We start from the raw sequence: 23,594 nt of genomic DNA on the forward strand, positions 1-23,594 counted from the left end.
CTACATGATCAAGCCAACCATTCTCACAACAAAGATTATCCGCTTTTATCCATTCAAGTTAGCCCTTTTGTTGCAGCAACATTACTCAAAGATGACGGCATACGCCGCTCCTCTCGTCTCTCCTTTGTCTGCAATCGGGCTTTGCAAAGGTTGCACTTCTGGTGTGGACATTAGTTAGGCCACAGGATGAGCTTTCAGACTGTCACCTCTGTTGATTCTGGCCCTGTCAGCTGGTGGGATTTAGCTAAACACTCATTCAGCAAATGTGAATGACGCTCAGCTCGGGCTGTTGGGTCCACACACTGAGGTGAAAGCTAACTTCACCTTGATGGAGATACAACTACAAGAAACAATAACAACAATCGTTTCTCAAGTATTCTTTAAGCCATGCAAAATGCAAAAATGTGTTTATAAAAGTTTTATAAAATCATTCAATCTTTGTCAAAGCAGAACAAAATATTCATTGTAGCCTTTGAAAATAGTAACATTAGTAACAGTACCATCATTTGATCACTTGTTTCATCAAAAAGATGTAAGACAAATTTTAAAAAAGAATCAATGCAGATAATCACACAGAAAAAAAACATTATTCAATAAACCAAGCTGTTTCAGTTAAGGTGATGTTAAAAAAAAGTTCTTGCAGATTGTTCATAAAACAATTGTCATGTCTCTCCTCAGTGGCCTGTTGGTACACATTCCATGCAGACAAAATAGAAAACGGATGGCTGTACATGCACTCACTGGCCTCTTTATTAGGAATACCTTGCTAATGTCAGGTTGGACCTCCTTTTTCTTTCAGAACTCCCTTAATTCTTGGTGTCATAGATTGAGCAAGGTGTTGGAAACATTCCTCAGAGATTTTGCTCCATATTGACATGACAGCATCACACAGCTGCTGCAGGTTTGTTGGCTGCATCCATGAGGAGAAACTCTCGTTCCACCGCATCCCAAAGCTGCTCTGCTGGACTGAAATCTGGTGACTGTGGAGGCCGTTGGAGTCCTGAGCTTTGTGACATGGTGCATTATCCTGCTGGAAGTAGCATCAGAAGATGTTACACTGTGGTCATAAAGGGATGGACATGGTCAGCAACAATACTCAGGTAGGCTGTGGTGGGTAAACCAGGCCAAAGTGGGCAAAGAAAATATCCCCCACACCATTACACCATCATCACGCTCAGTTTGAACATCAGTAAGTCGTCTTCACCATGTCTACATGACTAAATGTATTGAGTTTCTCACTCTCACATATAAGTCAATTTGGATAAAAGCGTCTGCCAAATTACTGTAGAATAGAATAGAGTTGCGGTCATGTGACTGGCTGATTAGATATTTTTGTGAAAGCAGTATCACACAACTTTTCCAACCTAAAACATAAAACCCGTCCATTTAACTCGTTTTGATGCCACACTGAAATTAATTATTCCTGGAGCCATCATTGTCCTGCATCATGTTACAGCTGTGTTTTGAGGCACTTCCTAACTTTGGCAGATTTTCACTCGTTGGCGCCCCCTAATGACGGATACTTCAGTATCCATCCTGCATCCAGTCTCCTCTCTGAGATCTTTCCAGCCAGCAAAAGTCAGTCTGAAGTTGACTCTTGTCTTTTCTCTTGTTCTGTCACTTTCTCTCTTTCTTTTACTCTCTTTGTCCAATAATGTTCTCAGGTTTCTTTGATGAATCAGCCATGAAGTGAGGTCCATTTTTCTCTTTTTTTATTGGCTAAAACAATCAAGCTAACCTGCACTGACTGGAGAATGTGAGTGCATGGCCATTTTCAGGTTTCTTCCAGAGTCTACTGGGTTCATGACCAGACTCCAGCTGAGTCTCTCCCAGACTTTCAGAGTATTTTTCCAGAAGCCACGCCTGTGCTGTCTCCACAGTTTGCCTGAGGGCTTTCAACTGCTGAAATGTAAACTTTTGACCCCAGGCTGACATATTTAACATTCTGTAAGTGGTTTTCACTCAGGTTTACAAAAAAGTTTCTGCATCCTCATTTTACTATGTCCTCACCAGTTTTCCAGCCCCTACAGCAGAAAAACGTTCCCACAGAATGATACTACCATCATCATGTTTGGTTGTAGGGATGCTCCGTTTCTCTACACACTGTTGGGAATTACAGCCCTACAAATGTTGCCTCTCATTATCTCATTGTGGTGCATTTTTTCAGCTTGTTGGTAATCCATCTATTGGTCTGTTGAGGATATAAACTAATCCAATTTAGAAAAATCAAAACTACTTTTTGGTATTTTAAATACTGCAGAAGACCTTGTAACCTTTCAGATATGTGTTAAAACACAATCATCTGGCAGGTCAGCAGAGAATTTGCTTGACCAAACGGCTTCCTGTTCATCATTCTCTCTTTGCAGACGCCATCAGTATTGTTGTCAAAGCATCTCAAAGATCACTGATGCACCACAGATCACTTTCATGTGTAACGAGTTAAGTTTTTACCTCTTCTGTCTATTAAGACTGGTGTTTTTAACCCTTGTGGAGGGCTTCAATTTATTATCTTTTAAGGTCATTGAAGATCAAAAAAGTCCTCTCCAAAAAGTGATATAAACATTACAGATTAATATTGTTTTCTTTTTTTAATTTTTATTTTATTTTATTTTGTGCTCAAATAATTCAATCAACTTCAGTTCCAGTCAAAACTGCCAAATATGTAACTATTTGAATTATTTTAACTTATGTCAGTTTGATTAATGATTTAAACATTTAAACAGAGGACTAGCAAAGCTGCTAGTCAATTTTAAAGTAAGCTATAGAGGGGGGGGGGGGCTAAAACTTGCTTTTTTCTTTTTCTTTTAAAGGATAAAAAAGGAAAAAGTTAGCACAGCAGTGTATGTGCTAGAGAAAGAAACACAATATATAATTTTTTAACTATACTGTCTTGCCCACTCCCTGACCACCCTAGAAGTCTAGCTCCGCCACTGCCTGAAAGGACCAAAAAAAGTCCATAATGACCTATAAGGGTTAATACTTGGAGGAATGTTTAGTTGATTTTATTTTCTATTGTATTTTTCGCTATTCTGTCGTGTATTAAACTTCCACATCTATAACTTTTGCTTTGCTCTTATAATCGGACTTTCAAAGCAGGGAGTCCCGATCCATAAACTCCTGAAACTCCGCTCCAGGTCTTCCCACACCCTCCTTTTTAAAAACCCACCTCTAGTTTAGAGCAGTGAAAAACACACCAGCATTAGGGCAGCAGATGACCCGGCGCAGCAGCGAGGAGCACAACAGTCCTCTAACAAATGAAAGGATGGGGGGCACCAGCAGCAGCTGAATTCAGTAGACCTGGTTCAGGGACCGAGGGGAGACAACAGCTTTCTGCTCACTTCTGGGTGACTTTTGCTGGATTTATTCCCCAGTCCACAAAAACATGCCATTTGCCAAAAGAGTCGTGGAACCTCAGTTACTGTGCAGGTATCAAATCCCAAACGAGGAGGGTTTGCTTTTCGAGGATCTGGTCTCCATCAGCAATGTGGCTCTATCCCGGACCTTGCGGCAGCTGTCGGACCTGGCCAAACATGCCTGCTCCATCTTCCAGGAGCTGGAAAGCGAGCTCACATCCACCAACCAGCGGGTCAGGGGGCTGCAGAGTAAGATTAATCAACTTCAGCAGACATCCTCCGAACTGGACCCCAAACAGGAGGCAGTGCGTAAGTACAGTTTAATGTTGCACCGGAGCTGCCAGCTCAGCGTCCTGCGCGCGGCTCTGACAGAGCACCGCGCGAGGAGGCAACGCTTGCTGTGACTTTTCCATTAAATAATGACGTAGTTTAATAGAGTTAGAGACGTTTTGGCTCAACCAGTGTGTCCCAGTGTTAGTTTTCACGCCACACACTTTTATTAAAGCAGGACATTATGTTTTATTTCTTTTATGGTAGCCATGAGTCAAAAGAGCTCCGTTCATCCCTTCCCACGCAGAGGGGCGTGTTACCGTCTGTCTGTCCAGACCTCATGCCAACAGCCACTTAATCTAAGCTAGCTCTATTACATCGCTATTACTCTCCTCGAGAGCAGTCGCCAGTGCTTCTGAACGACTTTCACCTAACTTTGACGCACTTAAACGGCTTCTCCCTGAAACTTTGTCTGTACATTTACTTAACGTTTGAAGTCATTCTCAAAAGTCTCGTAAAAAGACTTTCCCTGTGCAGCGGCTTCTTGGTGAAGCCTTTAAAACTTAAAACGCTTCATGTGTTGAACTTTGCTTGGCCGCCACAGCAAGAATTCATTGCCCTGATAACACAGCATGCGGCCATCGCCTGGTTCTTCTAATCTATGCGACCCCTCCCTCACCCTGGGGGGTCGAAGTGATATTTATGTGTGTAAACCTGCTTTAGAAACCAGTGGATCATTCTCCATCCCTGTCCATCTCTGCATAGCCCGCCGGATTTAACCCCTTTAGTTTATGTTCAGCAAGTCCTTGCATGTTCCCCAGAGCCTGCATCCTGTGGTCTGTAAATGGGTAATTTTGCCTAAAGGTATTTATGTGCGTAATGGACAGTTACTTACCACAGAGAAGGGGGGGGTGGGGGCAAAATAGCATAGCATGTTATGATATACAGTGGTGTTATTAAAGGTCATATCATAAGCAGCTAAATTTGCTGTGTGGTCTTTAAGATTTCTGATTTGGAGACATCAGTTCCTGTTTGGTGGATTATTTCTTTGTTGTACTTTGTAATCATGCTTCTTTGCAATAAATCTTGTACTGTTGGAAAGCCTGTTTACGTCCCTTTTAAATTGTGCCCCATTTGTTATGAAAATGCATTTGTGGGATGAGCAGCAGAGGTGAGTATGTGGGTTGTGCCCTTGAAAAACTCCCCAAATCTTCTCTGCCAAAGCCAAACAGCGTATTCTGCTATTGACTTATGTTTGGTGGTATTTATTGGATTGGATTTTCCCCTTTATTTGACCAGATAATAATAATAATAATAATAATAATAAAAAAAAACTCTTTTTCAAAAGTGACCTGGCCAAGAAATGCAACACAACTATAAGTACACAATTTACCACATAACAGAGATCAACTTTCAAAACACAAGAAGTAAAACAAAACATGTAAAACAAAGGTAGCAGCCAGAATTATAGGTAAATAAAATGCAGCATGGGTTGAATAATACAAGGAGGTTTAAAAACAGTCAAATTTACTGGGAGTTTTCTTCTTGAACCCTTAGAATCGAATTAAACTTCCCCAGAGAGATCAATTTAGTTAAATTTAAATAAGTTTGAAAGTTATTCCAAGTGGAAGGATCAGCATATTTAACACCTGAAGAAATTAAACATACTGGTAATTTAATAATTTATTAATTTAACGAACAGGGGCCGTAGTAGCATGTTCTGCTCATCCCACAAATGCTTTTTTCTTACAGCTACGGCCAAGAAGCGTTGCTACAACGAAGACATGATCCAAGACAAATTTCCTTACTTTCTATGCCAAGTTTAGTTCAGCTTCAGATTTATGAATGGAGACGGGAATATTAAATGATGAGCTATTACAGCAGATCTTGTGTGCAGGGTTTCTTGTTAACCCCTTTTGCCTCAAAAAGCATAATTACTTGTAATTGTGCTTTTCTTATTAATGGTGTCAGGCGTAGCCTCCAACAACAGTAACCTCTCTCATCTGAATGACAATTGGTGTAAATGGAGCAGGCTGTGGTGAGGAGACCTCAGTAGTTGTTGGGGGGTCGAGTGGGTGGACCTGCATGATGCAGAAGGAGGACACTGCTGCAGATGCTGAATAATGCAGAGGCAGATGTTGACCTGCTGGTGAGGAATCACAGCTTCTGTGCCCTGTGGTATCATAAACATTCCAGATTATGTTTAACACAGTGGCAACTTCTGGGGTAAAATCTGCATGCAGGAGTGTTTTTTAATCCGGGATGAGATGCAGACTCATGCGAGTTAAAAGACATTATTTGCTGTCACGTTTGTTTCCTCTTATGTTAAGCTTTTTGTTATCTCTCAGCTGTTTTAAGAGGTGAAGTAGTGCTGTAGGAGGAAAAAATACTTTTAGTAACCCAGATATAAAAATCCTTCTTCACTTTTATCCCCTGTCTCAACACACAGAAACACAGCAGGCGCCTGGCATATATCCCTCAGACTTGTTTTTGGACAGCTCTCTGGTGACACCTCATCAGCGTCTGCACTGGACTACCATCAGAGCTCTTCAGGCAGACCAGGCTTTGTAGTGTGGTCCCGTGTTAGAGCACTCTGCTGGGTGTTAGGTTACACCGGCTCAGTGTGGAAGGGGAGCTGTAATACTTGTGGCGGCAAGTGGCCCTCCGGTTTTGCTGGTCTAAGAGCCCATTGCTGGAAGTTTATATGCATTCTTTGTACAGACTGCACCAGAGACCGCTCACAATGCCAGACCGGAAAACAGTAGTCCCCCTGCTCAAACTGAGTAAACCTCAATAGCAAACAAGACAGTAATGATCAGGATTCCTCATGTCTGTGGTGCACTGTACCCTGAATCCTCCTGAATCCATCGCAGTGGCCGTGTTGCAAACTGCAGGGTGATGTGCCCCCAAGCGTATCGCTTATAATGTCAACAGTGTCTCAGGATCACTAGTGTATAACTGTGGGATCAATTGTGATGGACAGTTTACTTTTTAGGTGATCTATTCCAGATGTTTCTCTCTTGTCCAGGAGGTTTACAATCCAGCCATAAAATGTAGTGTTTATTCCATGAGAACACCATTTTTTTAATCACAATATTTATTATTTATTTATCACATTCTTGTAATAAAATAGATCTATGTTTTAACCTGGAAATTATGATGAAGCCTCTTACTGTCAAACTTTCCACCAATCAGAGAGCTTAAATTGACGGTAACATCCAATCAGGCGCAGCCAAAGATCAACAAATGAGTAGAAAGTTCTATGTGTGGCTGAAAAGAATAAAAATAATGCTCCTCTAAGGCTGGAAAAAAACCAAGAAGATGTTTTTCATGCATGTGGGGCCAAAAATCAGCTGAGTGGGACTTGGTTTTGTAAGGATAGTATTTAAATAGTAGCATAAATAACTGTAAATAGCAAGAAACAGCTGGAGGTAGTATAAATGTAGAGTAAATATGTAAATAGTTTATGTTGTGTGTTTGTTGCCAAGATTTTTCTCCTGAAAGCCAAGACTTGAAAGAATGATGTGCAGATGAGAAAAGGTACTTTTTCTAAAGTACTGTTAGGAATAAATTCAGTTTTCTTGTTTTGGCTGGCCTTTATGCTGCATTTTACATCATTTTAGCCTCATAATCTGACAGCTGAGGCTGTGCTGAAAAAATGTCTGTGTTCTGACAGGGATTAGAAGGGTTGAGCTTCTATTTGTACTCTTACATTAAAAAACAACAAACCGGTTAAACCAAAAAGGGTTAAACTGTCAAATGAAAATGAAATATCTGAAATATATTGCTGCTTTTTAAAATGAGTGCAAACATGATCTGGAGAAAAATAAATACGACCCAGTTTTACAAGAACGCAGACACCATATAAAAACAGCAGACAGGATCGATATCTTATCTTTTAGATAAGCGCACGTCATTTAAATTGCCGCTCGTGGAGACAGCTCCTGTTAACAAGTGTGCAAGGTTTACAAAGAAGGCTTTAGATTGCAGATGTCCTGAAATCACTTTTTATTTTGTGAATATTAAATGTTCTTCCTGTTCGTGCAGTGAAGAGGAATCAGTTTCTCATCGTGGGCAGCAGTAACAAATCACCTGTGATGCTTTGGAGCAGCTTAGAGCAGGAAACTGCTTTTAGCTTGTTGACAGTCTTTCCCTCCTGCCTTCCATCGACCCGGTCCATCCATTACTGTGAGTTTGACGTACTAAGTGAAGCTGCATTGACGAGTCAGCGTGCGCTCCATCCCGGGTCAATACCCGTCAATGCTGGAATTCACCACAGTGCTTCAGATAATGTATGTTGTCAGTAATTGGAATCAGATTCAACAATCACGTTCTTTTGTTTTTAAGTTGCTGATTTAACTTTTTCTTGACTAGACCTAGTTTTTCTGCCACCTGTCCAAAATTACATGAAATAAGTGAAGTATATCATCACAACTACAAGGGATGTTTGTATAATCTTGTCTCAAAAGAAAGCTGAGACATGAGATTACTACAGAAGTGTCAGAAAATGTAAATGATTATCTTCTCCTAAAAGAAAACCACAGAACTTTCAGTGAAAACCAGAGGACAGCAGCCCAGTTCATCCAGGAACGAGTAAAGAAATGTCTGATGAGAAGTAGAAGCTAGAAAAGTGAACATGAGCAGTTTTAACCCTTTGATGCATAGGGTCCACTACAGAGGACACATATTTAAAGGCTGTTTTTAAATGTTTGCATGGATGTGGACTGTACATTAGCAACTTCAGTGGACATTAGTGAGTCACCAATACTCTGCCACGTATGAAGAATACATACATTTGATATAGTATATATACATACATCCAGGATCCAGGTGTTTTTTTAGAAAATTTATATTAAATTAATATGACAAGATATTGTTTTATAAATATTTTCATAGATCAAATAGAAAATCAACACACTGAGTAAAAGTTAAAATAAGAATAAATACAGAAAAGCATCAATGTCAATGTCTGTAGAAATTAGGGCTGGGCGATTAATCGATAAAATCGATAAATCGAATTTTCCATTTCTGGAGATTAATTTATTTGAAAATCGGGATTTTTTTCCATAGTTAGTTAGCAGCAGACTTAGCCCTCCCTCCACACCAGAACGGTGTTTGTCTGACAGATTTTCATTAAAGTGACCCTTCACTCACGCCTGGGATTTAGCTGTGCGTATAACTGCGGTGAGAAATGCTGCTCTATGAGATGCAGAAATCAACTTAACCCACAAACCCTAGTTAAGCGACAACCTTCATCAGGGGAATTATTTCTGCAGTGGATCCTGTATGATAAGGATCCAGATGGAAAGAGATCACGGATGCATTGTGTCGCATATTTCTATGTAAGATATGAAGTCGTTTATATGGTGGAAGAGCTATGACATTATATGCATTATTTTTGCTGGCATTCATCTATATAAACAAATGAACGTTTTTAATAAGTTTATTTATGTTTTGTACAAGAAAAGGAAAAAAAATCGATTAAAATCGGAAATCGGATTTGGTTATAAAAAATCGGAGATTTTATTTTTAGGCCATATCGCCCAGCCCTAGTAGAAATAAAATATTTTTTTACTGTTTTGTAATAATTCATGCACCAGAGGGTTAAAGATGTTTTACAAGAGGTGTTACGCAGGTAAATATCTCAGGAAGCCATCTGTGGATGTTGATGGTGGACACTTCTATCAATGGTCAGAGTCAGGAGGACCTAGGGAAAGCCTCCGCATTCACCTTAGAAACACCATAAGGATCCAGAAAGAAGTGAAGCCCAAGAGGATTTCAAATGAAGACAGAGTCATAGGAGAACACGTTAGCAGAGGTTTTAGAGCTGGAATAAAACTTTCACCACAAAACAGCAAAAGTAAGACATGATTTCTGATTTATTCTTTTGTTTGTTTGCTAGTCTTTGACTGCTAGCTTGCAGGGTTTTTGTCCCACACTGATGAGACAGACATCTTTAAAATCAGCTGAGTCTCCACTTTCATGTAAAGCAGAGAAATGAGCAGAAGCTATAAAGTAGACAGAGCTGTTCTCGTGTGTTTGTTACATTCCCATATAACTGTTTGGGGTTTGGATACCATTGCTAGGTGGAGTTTTTTAACTGAGTTTCTTCCCGTCATTTTGGTATGTTACACCAGATGCAATGTTGATGCTCCAACAAAATTTCATTATCTATGACAGTTACATGACTAAAATCCTTTATGTTAGGATTGCTGCTTCCTAGTATGTGCAATGATCTCTTATTCTGCATGAATCTCATGCTGTACAGGGACTCTCTTGATGAAGAGGTTAAGTGAACATGGAGGAGTAGACACATGAAGATTTCAAAGACAGGAAATATATTGGTGTAACTTGGATCAAGAGCCTCTAGCTTTCTTTTCTCTTTCATTACCAGAACTATGGGCATACTTGTGCAGGTCCAGACAACCTGATATACAACCCCTGCTAATTATAGTGCAGATTTCAAAGACTTTGCTCACTCATTCCTGCACCCACCCCTCCTCTGTTCTCCTCTACCCAGACAGGCACTGAAGTAACCTTCACAGCCTTGGTGCTGCAACTTGTTTGCATTCAGATATCATATATTTGATGTCATTTCTGTCTACTTCCATGGCTTGAAATACAAAACAAGCTTCAAACAAACCAGTAGCTTGTACCGTGATAATAATGTGACATTGAAACTAAGTAGGCTTGTTCATCTCAGCACCTCACTCTCTTGTGAGCTGCTGGCCTGCATCCAAAGTGGTTTTTCTGCTGAAGCGTCCTATCTAGTGAAGCATTCCAGAAAACCAGTGGCCAGGAAACCACAGTTCTGGATTCACACTTCTGGGACCTTGCACGCTCTTTAAATTGACCGGTGTCATTAGGGGAGCCGGGGCAGAAACCGAACTCTCTATTTGTTTATAAAAAGGAGGCGTTTCTTAGCTTTAACTGGAGGGAAATGTGTGAGTTATTACACCTTACATTCTTGTGGTGGGACCCTCCACAAGAGAAAGTGCTCTTGAGTCAGTTTATCCAGGCGTCTCACATCCGTCTGCTGGGTTTCTGTGTGTACTTTCAGGTGTGTAGGTTAAAAAATTCATGCTTCTTTACAGGTACACATGTGAAAAAAATCCTATTTTAGCTTTTTGTTGGCTAGAAGTGTTAGTTTTTTCACGCTGCAGAAATCAGGCTCCATGATAAGAAATGTTCCTGCACTGAGGCAAGTTTGTGAATGACAGGCCCCCCTCCCTCCACACACACACACACACACACTTATTAAATACATTTCCTCAGCAGTCATTTCTCTTTATGGAGTTCTGATTGTCGGGCTGGGACAGCAGGAAGACAATTAAAGCCTGTTTTGAAGAAGATGTGGGGGCCAAAGTCTCCCCCCCGCCCCATGACCTCAAAAGCCTGATGACCCCCCCCCCGCACACACACACACTCACAAAAAAGAGCAAACACAACTGCCCCCATTTTGCTTATCACTTGCCTTTTGAAGACTTGAGCGGCCAATTAGAGTGGATTTAACATTTGACATGATACTGGATTTCACACAGGTCAGCAAGCCTGGTCTGGTCTGGTCTGGTCTGGTCTGGTCTGGTCTGGTTTAATTTCCAGAGTCGACTCAGTAAGGTAAAGACAGACTTTCGTCTTATGGCTGGAGACAAACTGAGCTGTGAAGCTGCTTTTCTTCCTTCCTCCAGTGATAACTGACTCAGTGATCTGAACCGAGATCAGCTTGCATACAATGGCTGTTGTTTTGTTATCAACATGACCTCTGCCACTGGTATCTGAACAATTCTCCTGTGCAAAGCAGAGATCTTCAACTAATGAAACCTCAGCTAGAGAGAAGTTTGCTGTTTGTTTTTTTAACATCTGTCTGTTTTTCAGCACTGCAGCTGAAAACTACTGCATATTCTCCAAAGATCAAATAAATACCTGTCATGGTTCAGGTTAAGCTGACTTTACTGCATTTTACAACACTTGGCTGCATTTTTTCCACGGTAACCTGGACAAATATTAACAACTCAGAGGGCTGTAAAGCCATTGCCGGCCGGTCTTTGTCTCGCTGCCATTTTACTCCACTTGTGGTGGTTTCCTCTCTTCATTCACACTGTGTTTGAATTATACAATGTCCCATCTGTGTCACACAGACAGATTTAAATGTTATGCAACAGAATCATTCCTAAGACACATCTCTGGATCTTTGCAGGAGGAGAAGATAAAATGCCAGATATGAACTTTCCTGTTTTTAGTCCATGTATCTGGTGAAACAGATTAGTTGCAAACAAGAGATAAAGAATCTTGGATGTTGAGTCACATCTTCCAGAGAATAAAAGCTTCATCGCTTGAAAGGATTTTAATTTTCAATGGAAAGTTAGTGAATTGCAGTGAATTCCTTTTATGGAGACATTTTTAACATATCTTCTAATGCAAAGTAAAAAAACAACAGGATAGAAGAGAAAATCTGAGGTGACTTGCTGCTTTAACCGGACGGAAACGTGAATATGGAGTCTGCCATGCAGGTGTTTAGACTTGGATCTGACAGGAATGTGGACTCCCTTCACCTTGCCTCTCTATACAGGCTCCTAAGAGCTTTTCCATCAATCATCTTACCCTCACCCAGTGATGGAGAAATAGGAAGCACCTGTTGGATATGAGGGTGTTTGAAAATAGGCTCATCGATGTGATTTGGTTTAATGCACAGATTTTTTTTCAGCATCCTTTTTTCACTTTTGCATTTCTGAATCTTTAAAACATTCAAGAAAACCGTAGATCTGCTAGAACTACAGCACAGTATGATAGTCTAAAGCAGTGGTTCTCAAACTTTTTCTACCATGCCCCCCTTTTGGAGGAATAAACATTCTCAGCCCCCCTACCCCTATACACACACACACACACACACACACACACACACATATATATATATATATATATATATATATTACTAACTTACTATAACTATATAACTTACAATACTTACAACATCACAGACGTGAGGGAGATGTAATAAGAAACACATTTATTGTTGAACCAAGAGCAAGATATCTGCCCTCTTTCATCCCAGTTACCTGTTTCTTTTCTCCCTTCATGCATTCAGTAAACCCTGATCTCTGATCTGCAGTTTTTCTTCTTCTTTTCTTCTTCTTTTCTTTTATTTTGTTGGTGGTTGGAAAAACGTATTGGCGCATTACTACCACTGGAGTGTGGACCAGAATGTTTCCAAGACCCCAAGCTGTCAAGACATTAGTTTGTCTGCTATATTTTCCCCATCCCATTGAGAAAATGGGAAAATGTCAGAAGGGCATGCCCCCCAGTTTGAGAACCACTGGTCTAAAGGCTGTTACAGACTATGCAAGAGAACTTTATTTCTTGTTTTTAAGGCCATGAGAACAAAACGACGTCATTTAGCTCTTGTGGACATGGATGGGGACATCTCATGGCTTGTTCTTTACGCACCAGCACAGCAGAATTTTATTCTCATGGGGCTCTGAGAAGTATTGTGTGATTGGTTGGACATTTGAGGTGGGCGTGGCTAATGCAGGAAAAGATGAAACGGAAAGTTGTCTATTCTGCATTTCCCCTGATGTGAGGCTGAACGAATATTTTTAGTGAACAGCTGATCAAGGTGGAGAGAAAGTGCGTAAATGTATACAACATGCATGGGATTTAAAGACACGCATGCATAACCTCTCCCTGCTATGGACGCAGTTTCTCGTTAAATATGAAATAACCAGATCAGCTGTTTATTGTACATAAACACACAGACACGCCCCCCACAGTAATCCCCGCCCTATTGCAGACGAATCAGACCAATACAAACTTTTTCCTGTTCTTGCAAAACAAGAACAAACTTCTTGCTTCTCGTGGAGTATGTAACAAGCTAAACCCTTAAAACTCCAAACTATTTTGGGTTCACCTTTTATTTATTTATTTATTCATTTATAAAACTGCATGTAGAAGTTCAACCCTTTTAACCACAGTAACCATGCAGACATTATTGTTTCAGGACTGCCTCAGCTGTCAAATTATGAGGCTAAAATGTTGTAAAATTACCGTAGCAATAGATTTAGCACCATAAACCCCAACCAAAAAACAAGAACAACAAAAAGCAGAATTTATTACTAACAGCACTTTGTAGAAATAACAAACCTTTTATCCTCACGCAACCAACTCCAACTCAGCTGGTTTTTGGCGCCACTTTGCATTAAAAACATCTTCTTGGCTTTATTCCAGCCATAGAGGAGCATTATTTTTCTTATTTTCAGACACATGTAGAAGTTTCTGCTCCCATGTTGATTTTTGGCTGCTTCTGATTGGACATTACCATCAATTTAAGCTCTCTGATTGGTAGAAAGTTTGACAGGACGTGGTTATTTCATAATTTCAAGGTCACATTACAGGTCACTTAGCAACATAGTAGTGATAGTGATCTTTATTTATGATGAAAACGTGATAAATGATGGCGTTATCATGGATCACTCATTGTGGATTTACCATATATTGTCTGAATAAACACTACATTTAGCAGCTGGATTGTAAACCTGCTGGACGGGATATAAATGTCTGGAAAACACCCTTCTGTGCTTGACAATATATGTGAAAGTGCTCGGGAAGTTTTAAGTTTCAGTAAAGTTTCAGACAGAAAAAAAACTGCCTTTTTCATTTTTCTGTCCGGCAGAAGGGTTTCTGATAAGCTCTCTTCTGATCTCCTCTGTCATTCCAGTCCAAGCTCCCTTTTCGTGGTCTTATCTGCTTCCTGCTGTGGTGGAAAATTTCATCACTGAGGAACTAGATTGTTTTATGTATCCCAAAACATGGACACATACATCAGCCACTTTATCAGGTCCACCTCGCTAGTACCAGGTTATAACCCCTTTTTCCTTTAGAACTGCCTTAATTCTTGGTGTCACAGATCCAGCGAGATGTCAGGTTTTGCTCCATATTGTGATATTGTGATTGTGATAGCATCAGACAGTTGCTGCAGATTTAACTTGTAAAACTGAGCAGTTTCTCAGTAACAGTTGTGTATAACTCTGTGAGGTAAATTGTGATGGATAGCTTACCCTTTAGGTGACCTGCAGGAGTTTTCCAGGGATTTATACCTGATATCTGCAAGGTTTTAAGGGTTAATAAAGTGGCCAGTGAGCGTACATAAGGTTTCTGGAGCAAATCAGTCCAGTCAGAGCTGGACCAGCTGATCCCATACCAACACTTATCTCAGCCCTCTCAGGTCACTGGACAGAAGGATTTATCCTCAGTGACTATCCTGGTTAAATAAATAAAAAAGAGAACATATATTTAAGCCTCACCCTGATCTTTTGCAAACCCTAAGCAAGCAGGTTTGGTGTGTAAACCAAACTAAACTAAAAAACCAAACAAATAAAAAACAGAACTTGAACATGAGTCTCAACCACAGAGGTCACATAACTTTTTAAGCCACCTCCAGCTCACCCCTCTCAGAATTTTTCCTCTCCCCTCTTTATACTCTCCTCTTCTGGGACGATCCTCCACCATCCGGATTCATCTTTTATTCTTGCCAGTAATTTCTGTGCCTCTACTCCCTCAGGCAATCTATATACTTTGTTCCTCTCGTCTGACTCCAAGTTCTCTCTCTCTGTCTCTCTCTCTCACTCTCTCTGAGTCTCTCTCTATCACTCTTCTCAGTATCCCAGTTTCTTATTTTGGGATTCAGCCAGTCCTGCTCCCAGCAGCCCCACTGGGAAAAGACCATCCTGCTTATAGCAGCGAAAAAGTGCTGTGCCATAAAAATGGATGACCTTCATTATGTGCTTCTTTTCAGTTCACAGTTCTTTGAATTAATCATTTTCTGACCGCCAATCAACCCCCCCGAGATCCGAAGCTTTGTACTCAGACTAAATCTATTTGGTTTAGGTTTTGATTCAGTTAATTGAGAGAGCATAATCCAAGCTCACTGTTCTTCCAGAACCTCCCTGCAGTCAGATGAGTAACTGAATGTCTCTTGGCTCAGTTTTATTGTTACTTTAGGTTTCATTCTGACCGCTGTTCCTGCTTCTGTGACACATCAGATTTCCACTCTGTCCACAGCTTTTGCTTTATGATGTCTAATAATAAGAAAAACAGGAAACACTATCAATGCATCCACCCAGTTTCCCAGAAAGAGATTCTCACTCTGAAGAACAAGCTCCAGTTACCAACGTAAAGGCTGCAACTCACTGGGGAGATCTGACTTGCAGGGAACTTCCACTGACATCTGAGCACTAACGCTGAATGAGGCCGTATATTGTTGCAGCTGAAACAGTTATATCCTCAGACTCCACCTGTTTAGATCCCAACGCACAGCGCTGTAACGCAGGGCTGAAAGTATTCTCGCACTGTGCTGGATCTCTGTTTTTGTGGCAAAAAAAATAAGACAATTTAATAACTTGCTGTGTTTGCTAATGTGGACTATTGTCATGGTGAGTTCATCTACCAATAGTATGAGAGGACAAAGGTTTGCTTTCTATTAAAGACTTTAATAACCAATCAGAAGTTGAATGAGCTGTGGAAAATGATTGGTTGAGAACTCCACCTGCAGCCTGATCTGTTATAGACAACACGTATGATAGAGCATGAAAAGCTGTAAACGTAGGCTGCGGTACGTTGGTTTGGTTGGAGGGTGAGTTTGTGAAGCTGGTTTTTCTGGCATGTGTTTTCTCCATAATTAGTTGTGATGAGACTTCTTGGTTACTTTATTTTTATTATATAATTTTGTTATGTTGGCATTAAAATATAGAAATTAACAAAACTTAAAGACCTATAAGAAGCGTTCATGTGATTTTACACATAATAATTGACAATAATTGTACAAAAAAAATCTATCATGACACCGCTACACGTAACCATGTACAGTCAGAAATTACATGCCATCATTTAAACAGGATAAAAAACATCTGGTTGTTAAGTTTCTAAACTCTGACGCTGAGCTTGGATGAAGAAAAAGGTCAGAAAGGTCAGCCTGACGTTGCTGAAGTTGCCCCACACAAAGGCCGATTCCACAGCTCTTTTATGGGACTTTGACCACATTAGACCAGATCCTGCTGAAAAACTACAAGAGTTAGGATCAAATCTGGTATGAATTATTCTGCTGGGCATGAAGATTAGTTAACACACTGTTTCTGATTTGTGAAACCTCTGTTCTATTCACAAATATGCATATAAGGCGCATTTTATTTAAGTTTACGTATTTGCATCTAGACAACATCAGACCTTAAGTAAGTTACAGGAAGTAGGCCACGCCCCCCAAAGAAACAAACAAAAGTTCAGGCATGGGATCATTTTTTGCTCTAACCCCTGCGTCGCATTCTGCCTCTTCAGAACTGTTCAGGGCTGTCACACCATTAACAGCTGTGTAATTCAACCGTAACAAATGGCAGCCATGTTTACTGTACACACAAGAAGCCAAGAAATAGTGGAGTCCATCAGTCGTCAAGAGGAGGGATAGCATCCATTTTTTGTGTGCTCTTGAGCTTTTGATGTTTGGAAAGGGGAAACGTGAAGTAAAGTAAAATGATATTTGGGACAAACCCAGATTTAAATCCCCCATCAAAGCTGTTGTAGGGCTTTTTTGTGATGCTTTGCCCAGCCTGTCTTGGCAGCCTCTCTTCCCCGGGCACCATCCATCGTAGAGCAATGTAATTTCAGGACTCATGCTTCATGTTTCAATCCCACAGTCTAAGATCCATCAGATCGTCTAGTTTTCCACTCGTTCTCAAAGAGCAATGATAAAATGAAGAGAAGTAATGGCGAGCTTGTAAAAGCGGTTTGCTTTGTGAACTGTGGTGGATAAACTGGTCACAGAGAGGGAAACTAATAGGCACAAGGAGACAAATGACTTTTTTTCATTTTTGGAAAGTATGAATACTTTAGGTGAAAATCTGCTCTGTCAGACCCCGGAGAAACAGTTCCTGGAAATAACGTTTTATGGGAGTCGTTCGTGGGAAGAATGATGGCTGTTGACCACCGTTGCATCACAGGACTCATGGAGGGTTAGCCTGCCTGTGGTGTGTTCACATCCCTTTATCTTAGGACAGTACTCCTTCCCCCAGGCTGTACCTGAAGCGGTAGCTGCTTGTGGTAAACAGGACATTACTGGCTGAAAAGCCCCATCTGTTGCTGGGGAAGGTGTCTTTCATTAGAGACACACACTTTCATTTAGAGTCCATTGTCCTGCAGGAATACTCCTAAACTCTAACCAGACATCAGTAACGTTTCCTTTTAACTGTGAGAAACTAACTTTTTTTCCTTTTATTTAGCTGATTTGCCTCCCGACTAAAAGGACTCATGAGGTCTAAACCAGTGTGTGTCTGTTCCTCAGAAAATAAGTCATCAGATTAGGACCTTGTCATTTGTATCTGTGGGAAACTGCTGCAGTATTTTGATGTCTACATTAGCTCTCAGTCATATGAGATGGATAGCTGTGGCTGATTAGTGCAGGTACAAAACACTTCTATATTTAGAACAGGCAAATTACCCAGAGAGGTTTTTACTGCCATCCACACACTACAAATTTGACTAGACTGACTTTTAAAGTAGCCCAGGTCACATTTCATTCAACGCTGCTTAAAATATGCGGTGAAGCCTCAGAAGCATTTTGCCTATAGTAACTTTGTTTTTAAACTTTGTTTTTAAATTGGAGCTTTAGCTCGAAAAAGCATACAAGGTTTTAGGTTTAGCCTCTTCTTTACAAGAGGAAACATGAGATACATGTAGTACAAAAGATCTTACCACACACTAGGAAGCAGCAATTCGAACATGAAGCATATTCAAATGACGAGAAGAAGTTCATATAAGACTCTGCTAAGCATCGGCATCCAAATGCTGCACAATTCAAATCCCAAGCAGTTACATGGAAATGTAAATACTGATAGAGGCGTCCATCGTCAACATCGGCTGATGGCTTTCTGAGATATTTACCTGTGTAAAATCTATTAAAACATCTATAAAACGGCTCAAGTTCATTTTTCTAGCTTCTACTTTTGCACAGTTCCTCATCAGACATTATTTATTCCTGGATGAGCTGGGATGCTGTCATCTGGTTTTCACTGAAATAATGTGGTTTTCTTTTAGGAGGAGATAAACATTTTCCTTTTCCTTTTTATATTTCTTTTTCCCCCCTTTTTTTTAAATGGCATTTTCATTGAGCATCAACAATACAACTTGTCCACAGACTGAGGACAGGAAATCAAACAGCACTCAGGATTTCACGTTTTTAAATCCCATCCACCTTCCACTCCCAACCTCATAAGATCCCACCCTCCAGCTCCACCCTTGAAAGAAGATAAAAAATTTAAAATATATATTAATAATTTATATAATATATGTATTAAAAACTCAGATATCTGTCTTCTCAGGTGTGATGTCTATTGAATAAAGAACCTTAGCCTCTAACTTTAAGTTGTTTACAGCTACGTTGACCCATCAGCCGTAGGACAGGAGTCATTTCCATTTTCTACTGTGTTCCAGGTTCATTTATTCTGACACAGTAACACATATCTTGATACTTACACCTCTGTAGTAATCTCACGTCTCAGCTTTCTTTTGAAGATTATACATGCAGCCCTCGTAGTAATTTATTTTGCCAATTTCATTTTAAAAAGAAGGCAGAGTAAATAGGCCTCATCTAGAAGAGGTTTAACTATGAAGAAGAGCCATTCCCAGAGTTCCCACCAGCAGAGGTGTGTCAGATGATCCCTGTCGAGAAAATTCAATACAACACAGAAACACGTCTGACTAAGATACAGACATAAAAGCGCTGGTGCGAATGAAGTGAAAGTCATGAATGACTGGCGCACTCAAACAGACCAACATTGGGGGTAAAGTCTTGCAGATCTCTTTGTGCATGGAGCTGCACGCCAGCTGGCTGGCTGCTGGGAAGTTTTGTGTGACTCATTACCACTCCAATGATGGACACAATGCAGGGGCACACTTGTCTCCTGGCCTACCGTCTTCACCTAAACACGAGTCCAGCGTCACAGCTCTCATGCTGGGATGACGCCTCTTAGGTTCACCATTCATCGGCCAATCAGTGCGGGAGAACTCAGTCACGTGACCGGTTTAAATGAGGCTGTCAGTAGGAAGTCTCCATTCACTTGATGTCTGCCCTGTTGCCTTGGCAGCACTTCATGGAAAGGGAGAAATGTCCCAGTTGAAGCCATTTGGCTGGACACATTGATGACTATTGATCTGAATTCTTTCACTACATGTGTCCTTAAAGTGTGCCTCTGTAGGTTTTTATTGCCCCTCTGTTTGTTCGCTCTCAAGCTGAATGCCAGGGTGGCACCAGGCTGTGACAGAAATGCCTCATTTGTCTACTCGATGATGTCTGTTCATTTCCATCATAAAGCTGTAGCTCTTTTTGTTTAGCCTTCTTGTTAGTTGGAACAGGGGAGACTTGGAGGTGGGGGAGTTGTGTGGTTTTCAGAGGTGTGGCAAAAAAAGAAGGGAGGCTTCATCCTGATAGAACAACACATGGTAATAAAAAACATATGCTGCATGTCTTTGGAAATCCAGGTTGTAGACAGAGAGCTGAGATGAAGCAGCAGAAATGCCGTGAAAAAGAGCTGCAGTGTTATTCGGAGCTTAGAAACATAATAAATACTCAACTGCATACCCAGGCAGATTAGAACGACTTAGCAAAAGCAACAACAATTTCTCTGTTTTTCTTCGCTCTCGTTATGTGTGTGTGGGGTTGTGGGGTTTTTTCCTTTCAGTGGACCGGCTCATATCAGGTTAACCCTCTTTCTGAATGTGGGAACCTGGAAGTCATTGCCGGGGCCATCTGTGACTCTGCAGATGGCCCCGCTTGTTAAAGTGGGCCACGACAGCACCCTGTCGTCTACCCTAGGACTGGACAATGGAGATTATGGGTGTCTGATCTCTCGATTTACACACAGTCTGAGGACTGCAGGACACAGGGAGGGGGCTCTATGTCCTGACATCGTACAATCACACCCCTATTTTGTATCAACATCAAGGAATAATAAAACGCATAGTCACTGAGAATGACAACGCAAGTCATCTCACACTGAAAAGCTGAGTTGGAGGATTTAGTATCATGAAAGCTTTTTTTTTTTTTTTTTTTTGTGCCAGTTGGCTCTCAGCGGTGCTGCCTTTTGTTGTACTGGTCTTTTTATTGGTGGCTTTTAAGAAAATGGTAATCATTTACAGAGGCCAAAACTGGAAAGTCCAGGGAAATAAAAGTTTTTGTCTTTTTTCTCTCTTTAGTTTTCACCATTGTACCAAGCCTTTCTCAGTGAAGCACATTCCTTCAGTCTATTCAGTGTTTCTTGATTTTTGTTGATGTTGGTAATGTGCCTAAGAATGATCCGTATGCTTAACCAGCAGGACTGCTAGAGTGAAACATACTGACGGGAAAATGAAAAAATCTTTTCCTTAACATTAATCCAAACAACTTGCATGCTGTTGAAAGTGAGCCTCTTGCATCAGTTTGGGGAGTATAGATACCTTTTAATTTAACCTTTAGAACTCCACCAGATCACTATCGCCCCCGAGCACTATCGCTCAAATTGTCAACAATTTCTCAGGAACACTAGTGTGTAGCTCTGGGGTAAATTGTGATTGATAGTTTACCCTTTAAGTTCTACAGAACCTTTCCAGACATTTATATCTCATCCTAGAGGTTTACAATCCAGCTGCAAAGATACTCTATATGGTAATTCCACAATGACTAATCCATGATAACACCAATATTTATCAAATTTTCATCATAAAAAAGATCATATCACTACTATGTTCTAAGAGATCTCAAATGTGACCTTAAATTTATGACAAAGACATTTTCTGTCAAACTTTCCACCAATCAGAGCTTAAATTAAAATTAAAGTCCAATCTGGAGCAGCCAAAGATCAACCAGTGAGCAGAACGTTCTATGTGTGTCTGAAAAGAAGAAAAATAATGCTCCTCTATGGCTGGAATAAAGCCAAGAAGATGTTTGTAATGCACAGTGAAAAAACCAGCTGACTTGAGTTGGTTTTGTGAGGATTGCAGGTAAATACTGGAGGACAGTATTTTTCCTGAAAGCCAAGACTTGACAGGATGATATGCAGATGAGAAAAGGCTTGGTCACTGTTGATCGGTGTGTTTTTAAAAATTATGATAATTTGCATGTTGACTGTGCTAAACGTGCATTAAAATAAACAGACAAAAAAAAAAATTTGTAAAAAAAGTCTTGGAGTTTTAAGGTTTAATCCAAATAACTTGCATGGAGTTGGAGTCATGCTCAGTAAGCCGCCGGCATCAGTTTGGTGAGTATAGAGACCTTTTAACACTCGTTAAGTTCAGACATTTGTTCATGGCATATGTGTGCATCTCCATAGTGGATTTAGCCTCATCTCCTGTTCTGCTGGCCTGGCGGGTGGGTGGGGTGGGGGGTCTGCTGGTTAAAGGAGCACTCATCCTGATCTTATTAAGAAGGTGCTTGCCAGCTAGTGAGAGTTTAAAGTATAGGCTGAGGCAGGCTCTAAGTCGCCTCATTTAACATAGCTGAAGTTCTTGGCTTCATATTAGGTTATTTATCAGGAAGAAAACAAAATATGAATGTCTGTGATTCGTCTCCTGTTTGGATGATCTGGAGTGCAGATAAGGTTTTTTTCACCTGTGGATTTTGGCATTACATTGAATTTTGAGTCATTGCACAACAACTATTTGACTGGTTCCTCTTCCCACAGCTTTTGTTTTTCTGACCTTTGCCCTTAAGAATACTTCAGAAATCTGAGATGTTGGGAAGGATCCAAGGCTAAGGTATCCTAGAGGGATTTACCTCTCTGTTTAAACCTCCCTCATCCGTGTAACACCTCATAATTTATGGCAATGTTAATGTGAGGGAGTAAAACAGTCCCAGAGAATCTGTCAGGAGACTTTGAATCCAAATGTTAGAGGTTACAGCGTATTGGTGGTCTACATTGTTTATCTCCAGGGATTGTTTTTGTAGTTTACTGCAGAACTGAATGGGCGCAAATCTCTGATTGACTTCTTAATCATTTCTGATCTTTGTTTTTGTTCATAGAACCAGATCCTACCAGTAACAAGCGAAGATGTTTAAACTGTAAAATATGGTCAGGTCTAATTTTTTCAAGATGTGGGGGAATAGCTTACATGTTTGATTGAGGTTTTTAATGTCTTCTCATCATATCATGTTGCGCCACATGAAAAGATGAGTCAGCTTTCATGCAGTACGGATGCAGCAATGGAAGACCGCTCTAATGTAACTTACACTTATAGAGACATTAACATTTCTGAGTTTATTCAGGGTTCAGTCCATCATTCATCACTCTGCACCCTGTTTCAACACTCCAGGCATCACACTCCTCCCTACAAACAATGCATTTCTCCAGATGTAGCGCCAATAAGCAGGAGTACATGCCTTCCCACTGATGTCAAGCCCAGCCAGTCATGCCAGTAAGAATAGCAATGGCGGGATTTCTTCATTGAAAGACATTGGGACAGCTGAGTCTTCATTCTCCATCTGGGAAATGTATATGTTCGGCTTCAGTCTTTGTTTCTCAGTGGTGATGAAGCCGACCCCGGGTCAGGGGTACGAATCCCACCATGGTTGCCCATTATGAAAATATACACATTTGTGGTATTTTAATGCAATTTAATTTGGACCAGGTGCCACATTTTTCAGCGGCTTTAACTGAAATCCAGTTGCAAGCAGAAAAAAAGTAAAGGGATAACAAGTGGCATCAACAAAGCCATCTGTGTGTTTGAATGTGGGCGGGCAGAGTGTTAGACATGCAATCTGTGTTTTCATACTGTCTGCAATACTTTCTCAAGCGCGTGTTGGTTATTTTTCACCCACCGCCGTATATGACTCTCGAACATCAGCCTGGGAAGCAGATTATGTTAATTTGCTTTGTGAGAATCAAGTTTGGCTCTGACCAGACCCCGTTTGTCTGAGACCAAAGCCTATCCTGCATATCTAGAGGAATATATATTTCATTA

At 40.6% G+C, this 23,594-nt stretch overlaps 1 protein-coding gene across 3 annotated transcripts in view; it reads left to right on the forward strand.

Moving 5' to 3' along the window:
- Positions 1–3,199: 3,199 nt before the first annotated feature.
- nhsa (Nance-Horan syndrome a (congenital cataracts and dental anomalies)) overlaps positions 3,200–23,594 on the forward strand; it is a 71,858-nt gene continuing 51,463 nt past the window's right edge. For all 3 annotated transcript variants that reach the window (XM_042006493.1, XM_042006492.1, XM_042006495.1), the window contains exon 1: positions 3,200–3,662. In XM_042006493.1, coding sequence (XP_041862427.1) covers positions 3,383–3,662 — 280 coding nt within the window. In that variant the 5' untranslated portion in view covers positions 3,200–3,382. The remainder of the gene's footprint in view (positions 3,663–23,594) is intronic.

The sequence above is a fragment of the Melanotaenia boesemani genome, chromosome 14, assembly GCF_017639745.1.
Source record: "Melanotaenia boesemani isolate fMelBoe1 chromosome 14, fMelBoe1.pri, whole genome shotgun sequence".
Classification (NCBI taxonomy): Eukaryota; Metazoa; Chordata; class Actinopteri; order Atheriniformes; family Melanotaeniidae; genus Melanotaenia; species Melanotaenia boesemani.